The sequence below is a fragment of the Gorilla gorilla genome, chromosome 9, assembly GCF_029281585.2.
Source record: "Gorilla gorilla gorilla isolate KB3781 chromosome 9, NHGRI_mGorGor1-v2.1_pri, whole genome shotgun sequence".
Lineage (NCBI taxonomy): Eukaryota > Metazoa > Chordata > Mammalia > Primates > Hominidae > Gorilla > Gorilla gorilla.
In genome coordinates, this window is record NC_073233.2 from 28,589,777 (window position 1) to 28,609,574 (window position 19,798).

Consider the following 19,798-nt stretch of genomic DNA (forward strand, 5'->3'; position numbering starts at 1 on the left):
TTTATGAAAAAAGTTTTCATCTTCATTGGTTCTACATTAAATACAATAAAATGCACCCATTTTAACTGTGTAGTTTGATGAGTTTTAACAAACTATAATTTATGTAGAAAATTTCCATTACCTCAAACATTTCCCTTTAGCCGTTTTCCTCCTACCATATTCTAGCAACCGCTGATTTGTTTTTCTTTCTAATGTAATATATAAATGGAATTTTACAGTATACACTATTTTGTATATAGCTTCTGGCTGCTTTTGCTCATCACAATGTTTCTAAGACTCATCCAAAACTCCAAATATTACTAATAAATTGATTCTTTTTGAATATATCTGTACTAGAGATATTATTGTTTATTTTATTGCTCAGTAATATTTCATTGTATGGATATACTGAAATTTATTTTTCCACTCATCCATTGATGGATATTTGGATAGTTTTCAGTTTCAAGACCATTATGAATAAGGCTATTATGAACATTCATGTAAGAAGTGTTTTTAGAGATGTATGTTTTCATTAATCTTGGGTAATTTCCTAGGAGTAGAATTTCTGGGTCATGTGAAAAATATAGGTATAACTTTATGTAAAACTGTCACACTATTTTTAAAAGTGGTTGTACCATTTTTTATTCCTGCCAGCAATGTATGAGAGTTCTTTTTGCTGTACATCTTCACCAACATTTGATATTGATATTGATATTGATATTGATAGCTTTTTAATTTCAGTAATTCTAGTGGATAGGTAGTAGTATCTTGTGATTTCAATTCTCATTTCTTTTTTAAATAATGATGTTGCCCATCTTTTCATGGGCATATTGGACATTCATAGATACTCTTTTATGAACTGTTCAAATCTTTTCTGCATTTTAAAAAAATGAGTTGATTATCTTTGTATTGACTTGTAAGAGTTGTTTATGTATTCTGGATGCGAGACCATTGTCAACCTTACTTATTGTGAACATTTTCTTCCAGTTTGTTGCTTGCCTTTTCGTTTACATAGTGTTTTTAGAAAAGCACATTTAGAAGTATATAAATTCAATTTCTCATATTTTATCTTTTATCATCCATTCTTTTTATGTTCTATTTAAGAAATATTTGCCTACCCCAAAGTGGGGGAGATTTTCTAAGATTTTCTTCAGTTTTATAGTTTTAGTTTTTATGTTTAGGTCTGTGATCCATGGAAGTCATAATGTGGCCCTGCATGGTCCTTTAGTGTGGGAGTCTTTCATTTTTCTTAACAATTCTTTAATGAATTTAGGGAAAACATCTGAGAAAAATAGTAACCTGTGAATCTCATGAAAGATACCAAGAAAATTAAAACACTGAGATGAAAAATTTCAGGCCATCAGAATAATATAGGTTAAAATATATTTTATGTAATGACCAACATTTGTCTTGTATCTTTTGTATTTTAAAACAACAGCAATATTAACTCCTCTGTCTACATATAGAAGACATTAGTTTACAGGGCAGGAATTTTCCCTCCAATAGTCACCAGTTGCTTAGACTTCTTCAGCCTATTCCAGGAAGAGACTAGGTTAAGTAATTGTATTGGATTATTTATCCATGCATTACACTATAAAATACACTCAATTCTTGCTCATTTATGCTATAGGTTTGGTTTTCTTTCAAATATAGTTGAGTATCCCAGATATTTTTAGGTAATTGACCCTGTATTTTAAATAATGACCATGTAATTGAAGATTGGAGATAACTCAGCATTTGAATAACTAAATGACTTTTTATGTATTCTATTATATTGCATGCTCATTACATTAAAAAAAAAACCTGGGTAAACTTTCCATACTACACATCATATCAGTATAAATGTAGTAATTTTACTTTCTTTTCCTGATATATACAGGCATACTTAACAAAATATCTATTTTACTTTATATTTTTATTATTTTCATGTTTTCCTTTATTATTATTATTTTTTTCTTCTCTTCCTTAATTACATCCTTTGCAGGGACATGGATGTAGCTGGAGGCCATTATCCTTAGCAAACTAACACAAAAACAGAAAACCAAATACTGCATGTTCTCACTGATAAGTGGGAGATAAATGATGAGAACACATGGACTCATAGAAGGAAATAACAAATGGGATCTTTTGGAGGGTGGAGGATGGGAGGAGGGAGAGAAGCAGGAAAAATAATGACTGGGTGCTATGCTTAATTACTGGGTGATGAAATAATCTGTACAACCAATCCCCATGACACATATTTCCTTATGTAACAAATGTGCACTTCCTGCACATGTACTCCTGAACTTAAAAAAAGTAGAAATAGATAAAATAAAATATAAATCCACAAATATTTATTATTTTTAGTCACTATTTAAAGAATTTAGGAAAATTTACTTGAGTCTCCTTATTTTCTTTACCTGTTTATTGTTTTCTTCCCATTTTTCTTCTTTTTTTCTTGCTAATTTGTATCCTCCAGTTTGAAATATCACACACGCACACACACACACACACACACACACTTATAAAATGATCATACCAAGGGTTAGTTTGTCTATGTCTTTTTTTGGAATCTTTACTGTAATTCTGGGCAGGAAGTGCTAATTCTTTATTGGTTGCTTCACAGCCTGCAAAGCGATTCAATTTGTTCCTGAGGCGGCGGCTTATGGTAAAACCAGTGCTGAATGATGCTGCTTATGCTCTGAATGGCTGCAGTGGTAGCCTTAGTTATTTTTCTTCTAATGAATACTTTGATTTGGGGGAACATTGTCACTAATTCCTAGTCCCCAGGCAACTGAAGTTTAAGAATAGTGATTCTTAATTTGTTCTGGATTTGGATTAAATCTATAGATCCTCTTCCTAAAATGTATACACATTCTCACACATACACATAATTCATACAGTTTCAGAGGTTTATGAACTCTCATCAGGAATACAGGGTTTTATTTTGTTTTGTTTTCACACAGAGTCTTACTCTGTCACCCAGGCTGGAGTGCAGTGGTGAAATTAAAGCTCACTGCAGCCTCGACCTCCCTGGATCAGGTAATCCTCCCACCTCAGCCTTCTGAGTAACTGGGACCACAGGGGCACACCACCATGCTCAGCTAATTTTTGTATTTTTAGGAGAGATGAGTGGTTTCACCATGTTGTCCAGGCTGGTCTTGAACTCCTGAGCTCAAGCAATCATCTCACCTCGGACTCTCAAAGTGCTGGGATGACAGGCATAAACTACCACACCCAGCTGGTAATTCAGGTGTTTGAACCACAGAATAAGTACATCCTTTACAGAGAAGCCACTCAGATGTTTGCATAATTACAAATAGATATTCTAAGGACAAATCAAATATAAACATAAACAAATGCACACACATGCTACAAAATATATTTATATTATGTTTTGAGCAAAACAAAAGCATGATGTGTGTTAGTAACATTCAGTTATATGTGACAGAATTATCAGATTTTTCTGCCTCAACCTTAACTGATTTTTATTAGTAGTCCTGAGACATGTCCCTCATGTTGACTTACAAGGCTCCCAGTGATTTTTTTCCCATATTTAAAACAGATTTACAGTGTATCATCAGGGTGTGATATAATGATAGAAATCGGTGTTTTCCTAGCTAGCCTTTGGCTTTCAGAAGGACAGTATGTATACCTATTTTTGACTGAACACTCCGGAAAATCACTGGAGTTACTATTCTCTTAGCTACTTTGTCTATTTTCTAGTTGTCAAATACTCTGAATATGAATTTTGTTAATTCATATGTGCACATGTTCTGTTACCAGAACTATTCTTTGTGTACCCAGATTTAGCTTATGTAAACAATACAAGTACCTGTAAATATATTAGTTTTTGAAAACAAAACAAAAAACAACAAACAACCCCTCTATCATACAAAATACGACTGTCACAGACTTAGAGAAAGAGGACTGTTTTTTTCTTCTAATTTTTGAGCTTTGATTTTATTTAGTCTAAGTAGTATATTATTTCTGCCTCAGTTGCCTTCCAAGAATTTTGGTGAATTTCATAAGATGCTAACGCTGTGATGATTTATAAGAGTGCCAATGATTTGTTTGGGTTTTTTCTTTTTTTTCAAGTTTTAGTAATTTATAATCAAAGTATAGTGTGATAGCAGTTTGATTTTTCTCAGGTTCTTTTACTTTCTTTTAGGAAATAGGAGATGATTATGCATCCTTTGGCTGAGGTGAAGAGAACTCAGACATAACATTTAAGTTACTGTATCTTGGCACTTAATCTCTAGGTTCCCTAGATGTTTTTTTTTTTTAATTCTTAGTTCCCTTTTCCACACATTTCTTCCTGTGCATTGGGAGCTAGTTTTTTTTCTGAGACACATCAGCTTTGCATCAGCTATGTAAATGCACTTACTTTGTTCATAGACCACAGATCAAACATGAGACTTATGGCTTATTTGCATATAACTGATCCTCATCCATTCCCTTTTCTGGGAGGCCTGTCTCACCTGACTTGGGTAAAAAATCCCATAGGGTACAATAAAAGAAGCTCATGAATTAATAGAACACTAGTTGTGAAAATTAAAACCATATAGTTACTCATTCGCCGGTGAGCTAAAGCAATTGGAAAATTATCTCATTGACAGCCACTGTATTATCTATTTGCATAATTCTAAGTGTAATAATACATGTAGGCTAGCAGGAATATTAAGTATTAGAGATAAACTTTTAATAAAACCAAATCAGTCAAACATGAAATCTCTTTCTTCTGAAGCTCTCTCATGTTTTTGCTGTTTTTAAAGTGAAGGAACTAATGAACTAACTACACAACATGTGAAAGTTGAACTTGTTAAGTGTAATTATTATACTGAGATAATTCATGCAAATTTAAACAAAGGATTGATTTTTGCTCACCTGGGAAATTGATGTTGAAGGGCGAGTTGCATGAAACCTAACTTGTGATGCCAGCTAATAAGCTACCTGCTTTCTAATATTTAACTGCACCTTGATTTTATTTTAATCCTTACAAAGTTGAATTAGGAAGTGACAATTTTATGAAAACATAGAATAAACATTAATCATAAGTTTATTTTCTTATAGTGAGACTCCATTAATTGGTCTGTAATTAATTATACCCCCAAAGTTGTGTGTAGCCATGAATTATTTAGTGGACTAAGTGATATCTTGTTTGATGAAGAGAACAAGTCAGTCTCTGAATGTGCATTTTGAGATCAATTTATACATATATTCATTTCATATTTTGGTATGTTTGCAGCATTTTTGTTGTATGTGCATGTAGTTAACATGCTTATCTTCCTCCTGAGTCATTATTGCTTAATCTTTTATATGGAATTTCACTTTATAAAGCAAAGCATAATCTGTTGCTGAAAACTCTGGTTATTTGTCTTGATTTGACTAAATTATAAATAATTCCTTTTGTGCTTTTGCCATTTCAGAATAAAACTATAATTTACAATTGTGTCATTTATGTCTCCTGCAGTTTCAAAAAAATCAGCAAAGCAAAGATTCTATCTTCTTCCGAGATGGGATTAGGCAAATTGATTTTGTGCTTTCCTACGTTGATGACCTAAAGAAAGATGCAGAGTTAAAGGCGGTAAGTGCATTATAACAGAAGTGGGAATAATAAAAAGAAGCACATTTTATAATTTCACATGGATATCTGGATTGAATTATGTTGTAAAAGTGAGAGGCCCTGAAGTGTTACTGAAAACTGAAACTGAATGAGATAACTGTAAAGTAGGCAGCCTAAGAATAGACATGTAAAGTCAATGTTATTTTTTTGGATATTTTGCATACTAACTTATTTTTCTTCTTCTTCCAAGTGACTGATTCTTTTTATAGCTCACTTTAGATATTAAATGTAACATCCAAAATTTGAGGTATGTGTCTGAATATAATAATTACCTTTTGTATGATATTTTCATTTTGGAAATGTATGACTAATCCATTCCTCCAGGTATAGCTTTTATATTGTACTCTATTCCTGATTCTGTTTTGTTTGTATTACACATCACTTTATGAGCTTATTTATTCATGTTTTTACTTGTTTGCTGTCTCCAACACTATAAATTAAGTTTATGAGGCCAAGCACTTTGTCTTGTTCACTGCTATGTACCCAAATCCTAGAACAATGGTTGGAGTATAATGGATGCTCAATAAATACTCAATATTTGAAATCATAAATTAACCCATTTTTATACACATATGTGTGTGTGCATACACACACATTTACTTATGTACTTACAACATAAATGTCATATAAAATAAAAATAAAAAATGAAGATATTATTCCCACAAGACTCCATACATATACAGGTCTGTCCCTTTTTTCCACCCACTGCCTGGAAAGCCTTCTACCAGGCCTCTGAAATTCATGACCCATCATCATTTTCATCTCTTCTCCGAACATTCCCTTCAAACCTCTTTGAGGTTTTTTGCTTTCCATAGCAGTCCTCTTAAGTGATGGTTACTTTTCTTTACACAACATTTCCCTGGAGATGGGGTAAATGCTGCTTGCCTTCCTTGTATCTTGTTGATTATACTGTGTTCTCCTTCACTTGTCCCTGAAATTCCTGAGATTTAAATCTCATCAGATTTATTATTATCCTGCATTGTTTTTGTCATTTTTCTGTCTCTGCATCTTCTATTCCTCAACAGTTTTAGCTCCTGGATCACTGTCAGTCTTTCCAGCAATCTTTTAAAATCATTGATAATATCAATTCATACTTAGATGATTATTTTGACACTCTGGCCTCTCTGTTCCTTGAACTCCCTTTTCCAATGATCTTAGTTTCCACTCAGCCATTCACTCACCTAGAACTTGTCATTACTAATAACTGCAACTCCTTATAATTTCGTTTTACATGTACAACTGTCTGATTATACCTCAAATCTTTCTGATCCACATTCTTCCTCTTTCAACCTCACCAGGACCAGATAAGATGCAATCGACTTACTGCTTTTTACTGCTCTTATTCCCCTCTCAATCTTTATTCAGCTTATGCCTCGTGGTCAACAATTGTAATTACTCTGTTACATATCCCAGCAAGTCCCTTGCCCCTCTCCCAGTTGTACTTGACAAAATAACAACTTTAGTTAAACCCAACCCTACCTACTACATGCCAGCACACATGCAGAAAGGAAAACTTACAATTTACTGACTGACTTTACCTTGTATTTGTGCCCATGGACCTTAACTGGGTCCTTATGCTGTGTGGCAATCATACTTACCTTCCATATTCTGTTGTCTCCCACTTTCTTAGATGACTGTTTTATAATGCTTTTTCTCTCCTCACACCTCCAACACCTCCTCCTGTCTTCAAGCTTAGCTGATCATATTTTTATGTTTCATTGAGAAAACTGAAGCAAGAAGAGAAAACCTATAAATTTCTACCACCACATCTGTCCATCCACCAGGAGTTTTGCCTGTGTAAGCTATCTTGCTTTCTGTTACCATAGACAAACTATTTATCCTTCTACCTAAAGCCAACTGCTCCACTTGTGCCCTGCATTCTCTTTCTTCTTGCCTACTATTCAGGAGTGCCAAAAACAACCCTCAGGTTTAGGGGTTCATTAGAAAGAATCACAGGACTCAGTATATAGTCATGCTTAAGGAGATGTTTTATTACAGTGAAATGATAAAAAGCAAAACGAGCAAGGGAAAAAGCTCATGGGACAAAGTCTGGAGGAAACCAGGAGCAAGCTTGTGAGAATTCCCTCTCAGTAGAATCACAGGATATACACTTACTTTTTCCAGCAACAATGTATGAAAACACTTGTGAAATATCTATTGGGCAAGCCCATTAGAGTGCCGTAGGTTTTTATTAGGGGCTGGTTACCTTGTCACCTTCTGCCTAGCACATACCAAAATTTCATACTCCCAGAAGGAAAGCAGATATTCAGCATAAATAACACTGTTTGTAAAAACAGTATAGGCAAAGTGAGCCACTCTTATCAGTTCTGGGAGTGGAGGGAACTCTTCAGAAAAGCAAGTCCCAGACACTAGGACCAACCTTTCTAAAGTTGCAGGCAGGCCTTTCTAAGGATAGCAATTTAATGCCTGCTTTATTAACTCTTTTCTGTATACCTATTTTGGGATATTGCTCTGAAAATTAGTTCCTCTTTCTCCTAAATTATATTTGATATTCTTTACTGGGCCATTTTCTTCCATGAATAACCAGGCTGTTAATTTTTCTATATTAAAAAGGTATGAATAAAAACCCTCTTTTTGTTCCAGTTTTCCTATTAGCTACTATTTCTCTATTTTTTTTCTATTCAATTATATATTAAACCTATTCCTTTCAAGCCTTCATCCCAACCACTCTGCCCATCTCCTTGTATAAAATCCAATGGTCAAGCCTCAGCCTTCATCTTACTTGACCTATTAGCAATATTTAACACAGTTGATCCTTCCCTTTTCTATTGTGTATGTTCTTCATGTGGCTTCCAGGACTCCACATTATCTTAGTTTTTTTCTTATTTCACTAGTTGCTCCTTCTCAGTCTTTACTTCTCCTAAATCACTTATTATTAAAGTACCTCAGGGCACAGTCCTTAATCCTCACCTTTCCTTATCTTACACTGATGTATTTGATGATTCTGTCTTACAGTTTTAAAATCATGTATTTTATGATTTTATATACATTAATCATACAATCCCAGAATTCACTTTTCCAGTCCACATTTCTCTTCCAACTGTGCATAACTAAATGACTGTTCTGCATCTCATACCTTCAATAAGGTACCGGCATAACAACAGACACACAGGCCAATGAAATAGAATAGAGAATCCAGATTTAAATCTATGAATTTAAAACAAGCTCATCTTTGATAAAGGGGCCAAGTGCATACAATGGAGAAAAGATAGGCTTTTCAATAAATGATGCTGATGAAACTGGATAACTATATGTGGAAGAATGATACCAGATCCATAGTTCTTACCATACAAAAGATCAAATCAAAGTGGCTTAAAGCTTTGACTCTAAGACCTGAAACTATGAAACTACCAGAAGAAACACTAAGGAAATGCTCCAGGACATTGGTGCAGACAGACTTCTTGTGTAAGACCAGGCAATTAAAGGAAAAATAGACCACTGGGATTAAATCAAGCCAAAAAGCTTCTGCACAGCAAAGGAAAAGTGCCCATTGTTGGATGAATAGATAAAGAAAACGTGGCAAATACATAAAATGGAATATTTTTCAGCTATTGAAAAAATGAAATACTATCATTTGCAGCCATCGATGGAACTGGAAGCCATTATGTTAAGTGAAATAAACCAAGCACAGAAAGACAAATGTCATATGTTCTCACTCATGTGCAGGAGGTAAAAATGTGGATCTCATGAAGATAGAGTAGATTGGTGGCTACCAGAAGCCAGGAAAGGGAAGGGGAAGGAGGGAGATAAAGGGGGAAAAACAATATAATGCATTTATTACTACTGAACTGTACACTTAAAAATGGTAAATATGGTAAGTTATATATGTATATTTTAACTCAATAAAATGTTTTAAAAAGAAAAAATACTTTTTTTGTCATCAATACATTGCTTTAATAAAAGCTGGGTGGGTGGTTCACACCTATAATCCCAGTGCTTTGGCAGGCTAAGGCGGGAGGATGAGTTGAGGCCAGGAGTTCAAGGCCAGCCTGGGCAGATAATGAGACACAGTCTCTATGAAAAATTTTTTTAAAAATTATCCGAGTGTGGAGACACCTTCTTGTAGTCCCAGCTACTCAGGAGGCTAGGGAGGATCACTGGAGCCCAGGAGTGTGATGCTATAATGGGTTGTGATCACAACACTGCACTCCAGCCTGGGTGACAGAGTGAGACCCTGTCACTACAAAACAAACAAACAAACAAATGAAAAACTAAGCACCCAAGTGGTTATTTTCAGTAATGACCTATAGTTAAATTTAAGTTTACTTTTTGCTAAGTGAAGCCATTTTGTCCTTCAGGATTAAAAAGTCTTGATGACATACTGGCTTAAAATTCCATTAAATGTATAGTTTATTTGAAGAGTATTGATCTTTGTAATAGTGAGTCTTTTCAACTTGGAGCATATGTCTCTCTGTTTATAAAGTTTTTTTATAATTTATGTTATTCAGTAAAGTTTTGTACATTTCTTCAGATAGAGGCTCTGCATATTTCCTGGTGATTATTCCTGGATATACTGCATTTTTGTAGTTGTTGTGAATTATAGTACAAGAGAAAAGCAGTACCTGACATTCAGATGGAGCATTTTTGTATACAACCATGGGAGGGGCAGAGAGCCATCCAGAGTCACAGCCATTGTATATTGAATCTGTCAATACTGAGCAAATAAAACAAAAGCATTCTGCATAATTCTGTTGATTTCTTTTTGTCATAGGAAAGAAGAAAAGAGTTTGAAACTAATCTCAGAAAAACAGGTCTTGAGTTGGAAATAGAAGACAAAAGGGTAAATGTAGTTGATAATTTATACCAGCCTCTTTAAGTGTTGTTTTCTCCTATTCTGGCCTTTGCCTGGATAGACTCTGTGTTTGGGGGCAATACAATAGCTCTTTTGGCTACAGATATGTGCACCGGGATGATAGGGCCTGTAGTCTTACAGGTAAGTAGATGAGTACTGTGAATATGCAGTAATAAATGGAACACTTTATAAATTGACACAGTTTGCATTCAGGATACAAAGAAAAAGAAGATGTGGACTTTTTATCATAACAGTTTCATTTTGAAGTCTGCCTATAATCTGGTACCCTAAATAATTAACCAGGCTGTCTTGCAGCATAACCTGCTGTTTAAGCCAAGACATTCTTTCTGTTCGTGAATATACCAAATTTTCTTTTTAAAGTCATTTTATTTGCTGTTTTTCTAGAATTTCCTTCAAAATTGTTTTTAAAGGCCTATTTAATATCTTACCCTATCTATGAAATTTCTAATAGTTCCAGCCTGGGCAAAATAGCAAGATCCTGTCTCTACAAAAAATAAAAAATAAAAAATTAGTTGGGCATGGTGCCTGTAGTCCAGCTATTTGAGAGGCCAAAGCAGGAGGATTGCTGTAGCCCAGGAGTTTCATGGTTGTGCTGCTGCACTCCAGCCTTGTCAACAGAGTGACGCTCTGTCTTAAAGAAAAAGAAAAGAAAAACAGAAGCATTACTCTCTAGTTCTCCCATTTTCAGTGAACTAATAAATTATTATACCACACAATCCATAATTTCTCCTATGCCATGAACCTTTGTTACCTAAAGTTCTTCCTCTTTGTGTAGGCTAAACAAAGAAGCTGGGTAAGAAGAGTGAGTACGTTTTAGTTTATATGTATCGCTTATATAACCTAAGTAAAATTTTGAGCTTATAGCTAGTTACTAAAAACTTAAGAAATTGCCCAGAACCGCATAGGTTATTGTGGATTTAGAGATGAGTATACATTGACCATGAAATATATGTTTAAAAATAGTCTTTCTCTGCATGTGTCTTTGTATGTCTCTCTTTCTGTCTTTCACATATATACACACATTATATGTATACATATATACATGTTTTTATAACTATAACTATATGTTTTGTGAATTTTGTTTTCTCAAAGTTTTGCCTGAAAATTTCAAAATATTGAAAATGCTTTGATGTGTTTGAGATTTTATAAAATATTATTCATTTTATTTAATCAGCTCAATAACAAACTGATCAGTAAGCTTTCTGCTGTTTTGCCTTTTTTTTAATGCAGGACTCGGAAGATGGAAGAACTTATTTTGTCAAGATCCATGCCCCTTGGGAGGTATTAGTTACCTATGCTGAAGTCTTGGGAATCAAAATGCCTATTAAGGAGAGTGATATTCCCCGCCCTAAGCACACTCCTATAAGCTATGTGCTTGGACCTGTAAGACTCCCACTGAGTGTGAAGTATCCCCATCCTGAATATTTTACTGCACAATTCAGCAGACATCGGCAGGAGCTCTTCCTCATCGAAGATCAGGCAACCTTCTTTCCATCCTCATCAAGAAACAGAATTGTAGGTAGAGAAGACCTTTGGGCACATCCCTTCAAATACGAGATGTGTGCTTGTGTGTGCTTTTATACATGTGCAGATGTCGTACCATTTCTGCAAGGTGCTTCTGTATAGGATATAAGCATTTGGTGATATTGGGGAGTTTGAAAGTCTAATTAGACCACATAAACGTATTACCCTCCCTAACTCTCAAACTGTTGTTTAAAAGTGAGTGGTTGATGGTATGGATGTAGTAAAGAAAGAAATGTTATACAATATTGGAAAAAGCAATTAATTGAGAGCTAGAGGACTTTGATTTTGTAAGATCTTTGTAAAATGGTTTTACAAACTTGGAGTTTGGTTTTATACAGTCAGTGCATAGTAAAGGAACTATCATTCCAAATGGAAATGAAATGTTTTAATTCCTTTATATGTGGATAAAATTTGAGAAACCTCAAAACTTTTTTTTCCCTTCATTTAAAACTATTTTCTGCCTTCTAAATAGTCTTGTTTTCTCTGCATTTGAAGTCCTAGGATCTTTAAGTTTCCCATTGAAAACCTCTCTCAGAAAGAATCATGGTTTTGTGCCACTGTTTCTTTGTGCTTAGACTGGAATAATATCCACTTCATAGGTTACCCAGATAATTAAATTAGTTCAGACATAAAGAGCTTTGAGCAGTGCCTGGCTTGTACCAAGTGTTCAACAAGCGTTAGATATTATTATCATTATTTATCTGGCTTTCAGAGGGAAAAAAATAAGGTTGTATGTTACCTTTTATAGCTTGCTTATTTTAAAAAATTTGATTGACACATAATTGTACATATTTATGTGATAAAATGTGATGTTTCAATACATGTATACATTATGTAATGAACAAATTGGGATAATTAGCATCTCCATCATCTTAAAATTTTTCATTTTTTTGTGATGAGACCGTTCAAAAACCTCTCTTCTAGCTATTTTGATACTTTATTGTTAATGTTAGTCATCCTACTATGCAATAGAACACCAGAACTTATTCGTCTTATCTAACTATAACTTTGTACCCGTTGACCAATCTCTCCCCATTGTTTCCTCCGCCTACCTCTTCCCATTCTCTGCTAATCACTATTCTACCCTCTACTTCTATGAAAACAACTTTTTAGATTCCACATATGGCTGAGATCATATGGTGTTGATCTTTCTCTTCCTACCTTAATGTCCTCTAGGTTCATATTGTCACAAATGACTACATTTCATTCTTTTTATGGCTATATCTAGCCATAAAATTTATTTAATTCTGTGTGTACACCTTTTCTTTCTTCATTCATTCATTGATGGACATTTAGATTGATTCCACATCTTGGGTATCGTGAATAGTGCTGCAGTAAACATAGGATGGCAGATATCTCTTAGACATACTGATTTCATTCCCTTTAGGCATATACCCAGTAATGGGATTGCTGGATTATGTGGTAGCTCTATATTTAATTTTTTGAGGACCGTCCATATTGTCTTTGATAATGGCTACACCAATTTGTATTCTCATCTGTAGTGTGTAAGACTACACACTCTCCACCTTCTCTCCACATCCTCTCCAACGTCCTCTCCAACACTTTCTGTAGGTACTCTCCAACACTTGTTATCTTTTGATTGTGTTTACTAATTTAATCATCAGGGTTCTAACAATCACAAGATTCTTTTCCTTGAGATTACTTACTTTATTTTCCTGAGGAATTAGAGGTCTGATTCCATGTTTTTTCTAGTTCCTAAATAAATATTTTTAAAATTCACTGACAGGAATAGTCAACAAAATATGATTCCTAGAACTGAGGATATGAATCCACAAACTAAAAATGTTCTTCCTTTTTTTTTTAACCAGGATTAAACAACAACAAAACCTAAGTCAGGATTTATGGGAATAAAGAGCAAATGACATGGAATCAGAAGACCTTATTTCAAGTCGTAACTCTGCTACTTTCTAAATATGATCATTTCTCTTAAAACAAATAATGATAATACTGACATGATTGTGAAAATCAAATGAAATAATATATGTAATGCACCTTGAAAACTGAAAAGTATTTTAGAGTTATTTGTTACATTGAAAAATTGTTCATAAAAAGCCAGTGAACTCGTAGGAACAAATTAGGAACTTGATCAGGAATAGAAATGTCAGTATTCATTTACCTCTACTTGTTCTTTGTGAACAGTGTCAATACCTTAGTCGAATTCAACTTTAAAGCACACTTTATCTTCCTTCATAGTGTAGCAACATTGTTCTTGCTTTATTGAGGAAGATATTTGGGAGGTTAATGTGGACAAAGTCCCTTCCTTTTTATCCTCATCCATAACACTTGTTTCAATGGATATACAAACTGAATAATATTACAAGAGCATCTTACATTAATATAGAATTTCATACTTTTCAAAGCATTTCACAACAATCATGGCATCTGAGCTTCACAATATATGGTAAATAGTATATAACCCATATATGTGATATGTTTGTTTATATATACACCAATATGTAGATTTGTGAATGTGTATATGATGAATATATATGATTATGTGTTTACACCTTTTATTATGGAAAAAGGTTAGACTTTTTAACATTAACAAAGCTCTAGATTTATCCAGCTGTGTCAGTGAAAAAGCTTACACTATCAATATGAGATTTAAATTGAACATATGGCCAAGGAATTTCTATGTGTATAGAAAGAGAAACAAATAAGATACATCTAATCATTTTAGTTACAATGTCCTCCTTAAAGATAGAGAATTAATTTTTATAGGACACCAATGCCAAATTTCGGTCCATTTATAATGGAAAATTTTCTATCTATTGCACTAATAATACGTAATACATGGATTCATGTCAGTATCTTTTTTTGTCAAATAATATTTTACAGCTGGATTTTATACATTCTAAGTGTACTTCATCCCAACACAGTTGCTTTTTGATAGTGTTTTTAAAAAATTCTTTTATCTTAAATTTCAGTTTGTAAAATGTTTAAAAAATTTCAGATTCATAAATCCAACACCTACAAATCACGTCTGTGTGCCTATTGAAAGCACTCATGTTCCACATGCCTAAAGCCAAACTTTTAACTACCATTCCCACATGTCCTCCTGACTATCAGTACCAAAAAGCAGACAGACAAAAGTGATGCAAACCGGGTCCTCTTCTAAGTATCCCTTTTCCCATGAACAGCACCTCCATTCAGGCATCAGCCAGAAGCCTAAGATTTCTTTATACTACCTCTCCTTTACCACCCATGTTCAACCCATCACTAGGTTCTATCAGTTTAACTCCTAACTCTCTTTGAATCTGTCCACTTCTATCTCCACCTTCACTATTACCAAATTATCCAAAATTATAGTCGTCATTCATGAGATCTACTGAAATGCATTTTAATTGGTCTTCCTACCCATGCTTTTGCTACTCTCTAATATAGACATCCAGAATGATCTTTGTAAAATCAACTCTGATAGGGTCAGCCCTTCAAATCTCACCATACTTCTTATGGCACAGATCAGAATTATTAATGTGGCTGAGAACTACATGATTCACTTCAGAGGAATCAGAAGATTTTGAAAATTAAATAATTATTTTTCTGTTTTTTTATTAGTGTTCATCTTCCCATTAGTCTTACCATTGTATGCTCAATGCCCAGTATATAACACTCATAAGTATTTTTAAGTAATGAATTAATAAGATGTACATTATTTCATCACATCATTTTATATTATAAGCATTTTCTAATATTTCAATATCACTTTTATGGTCATTTACCTTATTAAATTTTTTAATCGTACGACTGAAGCACAGTTTCATCCTCATTGTGAAAGTATCAAACATTAAAGAGATGTATATCATAAAATGAAAAGATAAGTTATATTAATCCCCATTTTACTTATTTTTCAGTGGAAAACACTCATCAGTTAACAGTGTATTCTTTCATATCTTTTTGTGACAGTAGATATTAATCTATCTATTCATTTTAATGGTTCTTTATATTCTATAGTATAGATATAATTTTATTAAACATTTTCACATCTGATAGCTATTCAGGTTGTTTCCAACTTTTCTGATATTATAAACAACTCAGTTTGCAAGCTGGTATTTATACATTTCAGCATAAATGTAAGTTTTCTGCTAAACTTACACATGTAAAATTTCGAGATCTAAGGACATGCACATTTAAATTTTTACATGTATTACACTATCACACTTTGCAAAAAGATGTAGTCATTTGGAGTCCTGGTTACAATATATGAGAGTGCTTGGTTTTCCACCTACATACCTTTCTGGACACAAGAAATTATCAGTCTTTCGTGTTGTCTCTTTTCTTAATGGGTGCATAAAATGATAGAGGTCCGTAAGTCGTAATTATCACAAGATGAACACAGCCATGTGACCACCACCAACACCTAGAGAGAAAATATTCTTAGCCATCCAGAAGCTCTAGTGTCTCCTCTCATTCACTATTCCTTGTCTCCTCTGCAGAGATAGACTAACTTCTTACAGCAGAGATTAGTTTGGCTTGTTTTTAAATTTTATAAAAATGCAATCATACAGTATGTGTTGTTGGTAGTCTGGCTTCTTTAACTCAACGTTTATTTGGGTGATCAGTTAAGCTCTTGTATGAACTTTTGTTCATTCATTTTCATTCTTTGGTATAGAAATTTATTTGTGTATGTGTCATTATTATTTTAATTTGCACTTCCCTGATGTAAATGAGATTGATCTCCTTGTATATGTTTATTGGCCATCTAGATACGCAATTTTGCGAAGTACCTGCTAAAGTCTCCGGTCTTTCTTCAATTAGATCTTCCCTTTTCTTGTCAATTTGCAGTAGTTATTTATATATTCTTGATCTGAGTCCTTTATTCATTATGTATTCTACTGATCTTTTGTTACTTTGTGTTTCCCTTTTGAATGTTTTTAGATAAACAGATGTTTTTAATTTGAATATACCCCACTTTCTCAATTTCTTATGTTATGAATAATGCTCTTAATATTCAAGTCACACCAAGATAATGAAATTAATTTCATATATTATCTTTTAAAAGTTGTATTATTTTACTTTTTACATTGACAACTACTATCTACCTGTAATTAATTTTTGTGCCTTGTACAACATGTAAGTCAATTTTTTTCTCTCAAGTGTATAGTCAGTCAGGTTGCACCAATTATTGAAAACATTCAACTTTTCATACTGTTTTACCATGCCACCTTTTCTTATAACCTAAGTATCTATATATTCATAGCTCTACTTCTGAATTTTATTCTGCTGATTTACTCCATCTGTTTTTGTGTCAGTACTTAGAATGTTGAACTTTATCTGAGTTCTGTAGTGCCTTAAAACAGGGACAGTTAAAGGAATCATTTCACATTCTAGAAAACTGTTTATTACACAGAACTACTCTTTACCACATGACATAGATAATACTCATAGATACCCCTTCCCGCAAGTTTGACTTGACAGTACCATTTGCCACACAATTCATCCTAAATTCACCTGGTAATTGAAGTGTTCATCTGTGTTACTTACTTGCTTTTATTCCAAGAAAAAACAAAACTCATATCTCTATGTCAAGATGTAGTTACAGCATGGAGCCAGGTGCTTAGGCTAAACTCCCATGGAGATTGGGAGATGAGTATGCTGCCTTTTTTGATACTTACATTCAAAAGTGATTACTCCAAGAAAACATAAGAAAAAAATGTCTGATTTATGAAATTGGTAAGACCCTTATTTAGCTTTTTAAAAGACACACATCTCAAAGGGACAAAGAAAGAATTTATAAGTTCTCTAAAAGAAATAGGAGGGTACTTCAAAATTTTCTGGAAAAACAGAATTTAAAAATATATATATAAATTTTATTTATCACCATAAGCTTTCTCAGGTTCCAGCCATTTTTTGTAAGTGATCATAGTAGCCATTTATTCTTTCCCTGAGGAACTGAGGGTCCTGGGAATCTAACCATGTCAATGCAGTCTTACTTGCATTATTAACTGAAGAAAAATGGATGCCCCTTCCACACATTTTAAGATTAAGAAACAAAAAGAAGTCAGACTGAGCCAAATCAGGACTGAAAGGTGGATGCCTAATGATTTCTCATTGAAACTCTTGCAAAAATTGCCCTTGTTTTATGAGAGGAGGAGCAGGAACATTGTACCTGTGAAGAAGGGCTCTCTGCTGAAGCATTCCAAGGAGTTTTTCTGCAAAAACTTTGGCTAATTTTCTCAAAACACTGTCATAATAAGCAGAAGTTGTTGTTGTTCAGCCCACCAGAATGTCAACAAGGGAAATTCCTTGAGCATCCCCCAAAAAACTGTTGCCATGGCCTTTGCTCTTCATTTGTCTGCTTTTGCTTTCCCTGAACCACTTCCACCGCTTGGTAGCCATTGCTTTGATTGTGCTTTATCTTCAGGATAACACTGGCAAAGCCGTGTTTCATCTCCTGTCATAATTCTTCAAAGAAATTCTTAAGGATCTTGATCCTATTTATTTAAAATTTCCATTGAAAACTGCTTTTGTCTGCAGGTGAACTGAGTACAACAATTTTCACACCCATTGATTGGAAAATTTGCTCAACTATAATTGTTCAGTCAGAATGGTAAAAGCTAAACCAGTTGAGATATCTGTGGTGTTGGCTATTATTTGTGCTGTTCATCATTGGTCCTCTTCAATTAGGACATGAACAAGGTGAATTTTTTCCTTGCAAATTGATGTGCATGGTCTGCTGCTGTAGGTTTCATCTTTGACATTATCTCATCCCTTCTTAAAATGAGTTATTCATTTATAAACTGTTGATCTCTTTAGGGGGATTGTCTTCATAAGCTTTTGGTAAAGCATCAGTGAGTTCACCATTCTTCCCCACAAGCTTCATCATAAATTTGATATCTGTTCTTGCTTCAATTTTAGCAGAATTTATGTTGCTCTGACAGTGGCCCTTTTCAAACTGATGTGTCCTTCTTAGTCTCTCAAACTAAATCCTGTTCGGACATGTTATAACAAGTTAGTATGAGTTTAATTTTGTGCCAAAAATTTGAAAACCACACATATCCATTTTTCATTAGTGTTTTGAAGACCCCTTTGTACTCCAAGAAAAAGGAGGTGGGGCAAGTCACTTTCCCTTTTGGCACCAGGGAAAATCTAGTTCTTACCCTATCCTTACCCCTATCCTTACCCCTGCAGTTTCTTCCTTTTGTTGTTATTAACAGTTTCTGGTAACAAAGGCCAGACACACTTCACTTCCTCCAAATTCTTATTCTTCGTTTTATGAGTGGTTAGCTGAACTGTTTATCCCCATTGATCCATCAGAACAAGCAGTTGATCTGACTTGACCAAACTTTAATTAAGCTTCTCTTCTCCCTATAGGAACCTGAACACTGACCTACCCTCAACTTGAGCCAATATTGTCATGTATAGCAGCTCCTCCTTAACACAAAGAAAGATAATCCCTGACACTTGCTTACTTCTCCCTATGAATGAACTCACTTTTCTGCCTGACATTTCAGATGTTTGCAGATCTCCTGAAACTTTCTTTCTATTGCAGTAGTCCCTCTCCATCTTTTGCAATAATTTTTTCAAGTAATGTATTTTCAGGCCTAAATTCAGGTTTTTTTTTTTTTATTTTAGAATACTATGCTTTACTTATCATAGCTTTATAATACATCTTAATACCTGGTAGTGTAAATATTTCCACTTTGTTAACATCCCAAGATAGAGTTCTTATTGTGGTGAATCTTTCCTAAGGAAATAATCTAAAATATGTAAAACAGGTCATATTTATGACATTATTTGTAAAAATTAAAACTACCTAGCATAAATTATGATCTATTTACCGAGATGGAATATTGAGCTGCTCTTAACATGAATGATGAATTTAGATGATGATG

General features: G+C 33.9%; 1 protein-coding gene across 5 annotated transcripts in view; it reads left to right on the plus strand.

Annotated features, from left to right (window-relative positions):
* Positions 1 to 19,798, plus strand: part of ANO5 (anoctamin 5) — a 92,286-nt gene that overhangs the window by 23,724 nt on the left and 48,764 nt on the right. For 3 of the 5 annotated variants that reach the window (XM_055354205.2, XM_004050827.5, XM_055354202.2), the window contains exons 4-7: positions 2,585 to 2,626; positions 5,432 to 5,545; positions 10,317 to 10,385; positions 11,649 to 11,933. In XM_055354205.2, coding sequence (XP_055210180.2) covers positions 2,585 to 2,626; positions 5,432 to 5,545; positions 10,317 to 10,385; positions 11,649 to 11,933 — 510 coding nt within the window. The remainder of the gene's footprint in view (positions 1 to 2,584; positions 2,627 to 5,431; positions 5,546 to 10,316; positions 10,386 to 11,648; positions 11,934 to 19,798) is intronic. The other 2 variants (XM_055354203.2, XM_055354204.2) reach the window with 1 other exon arrangement.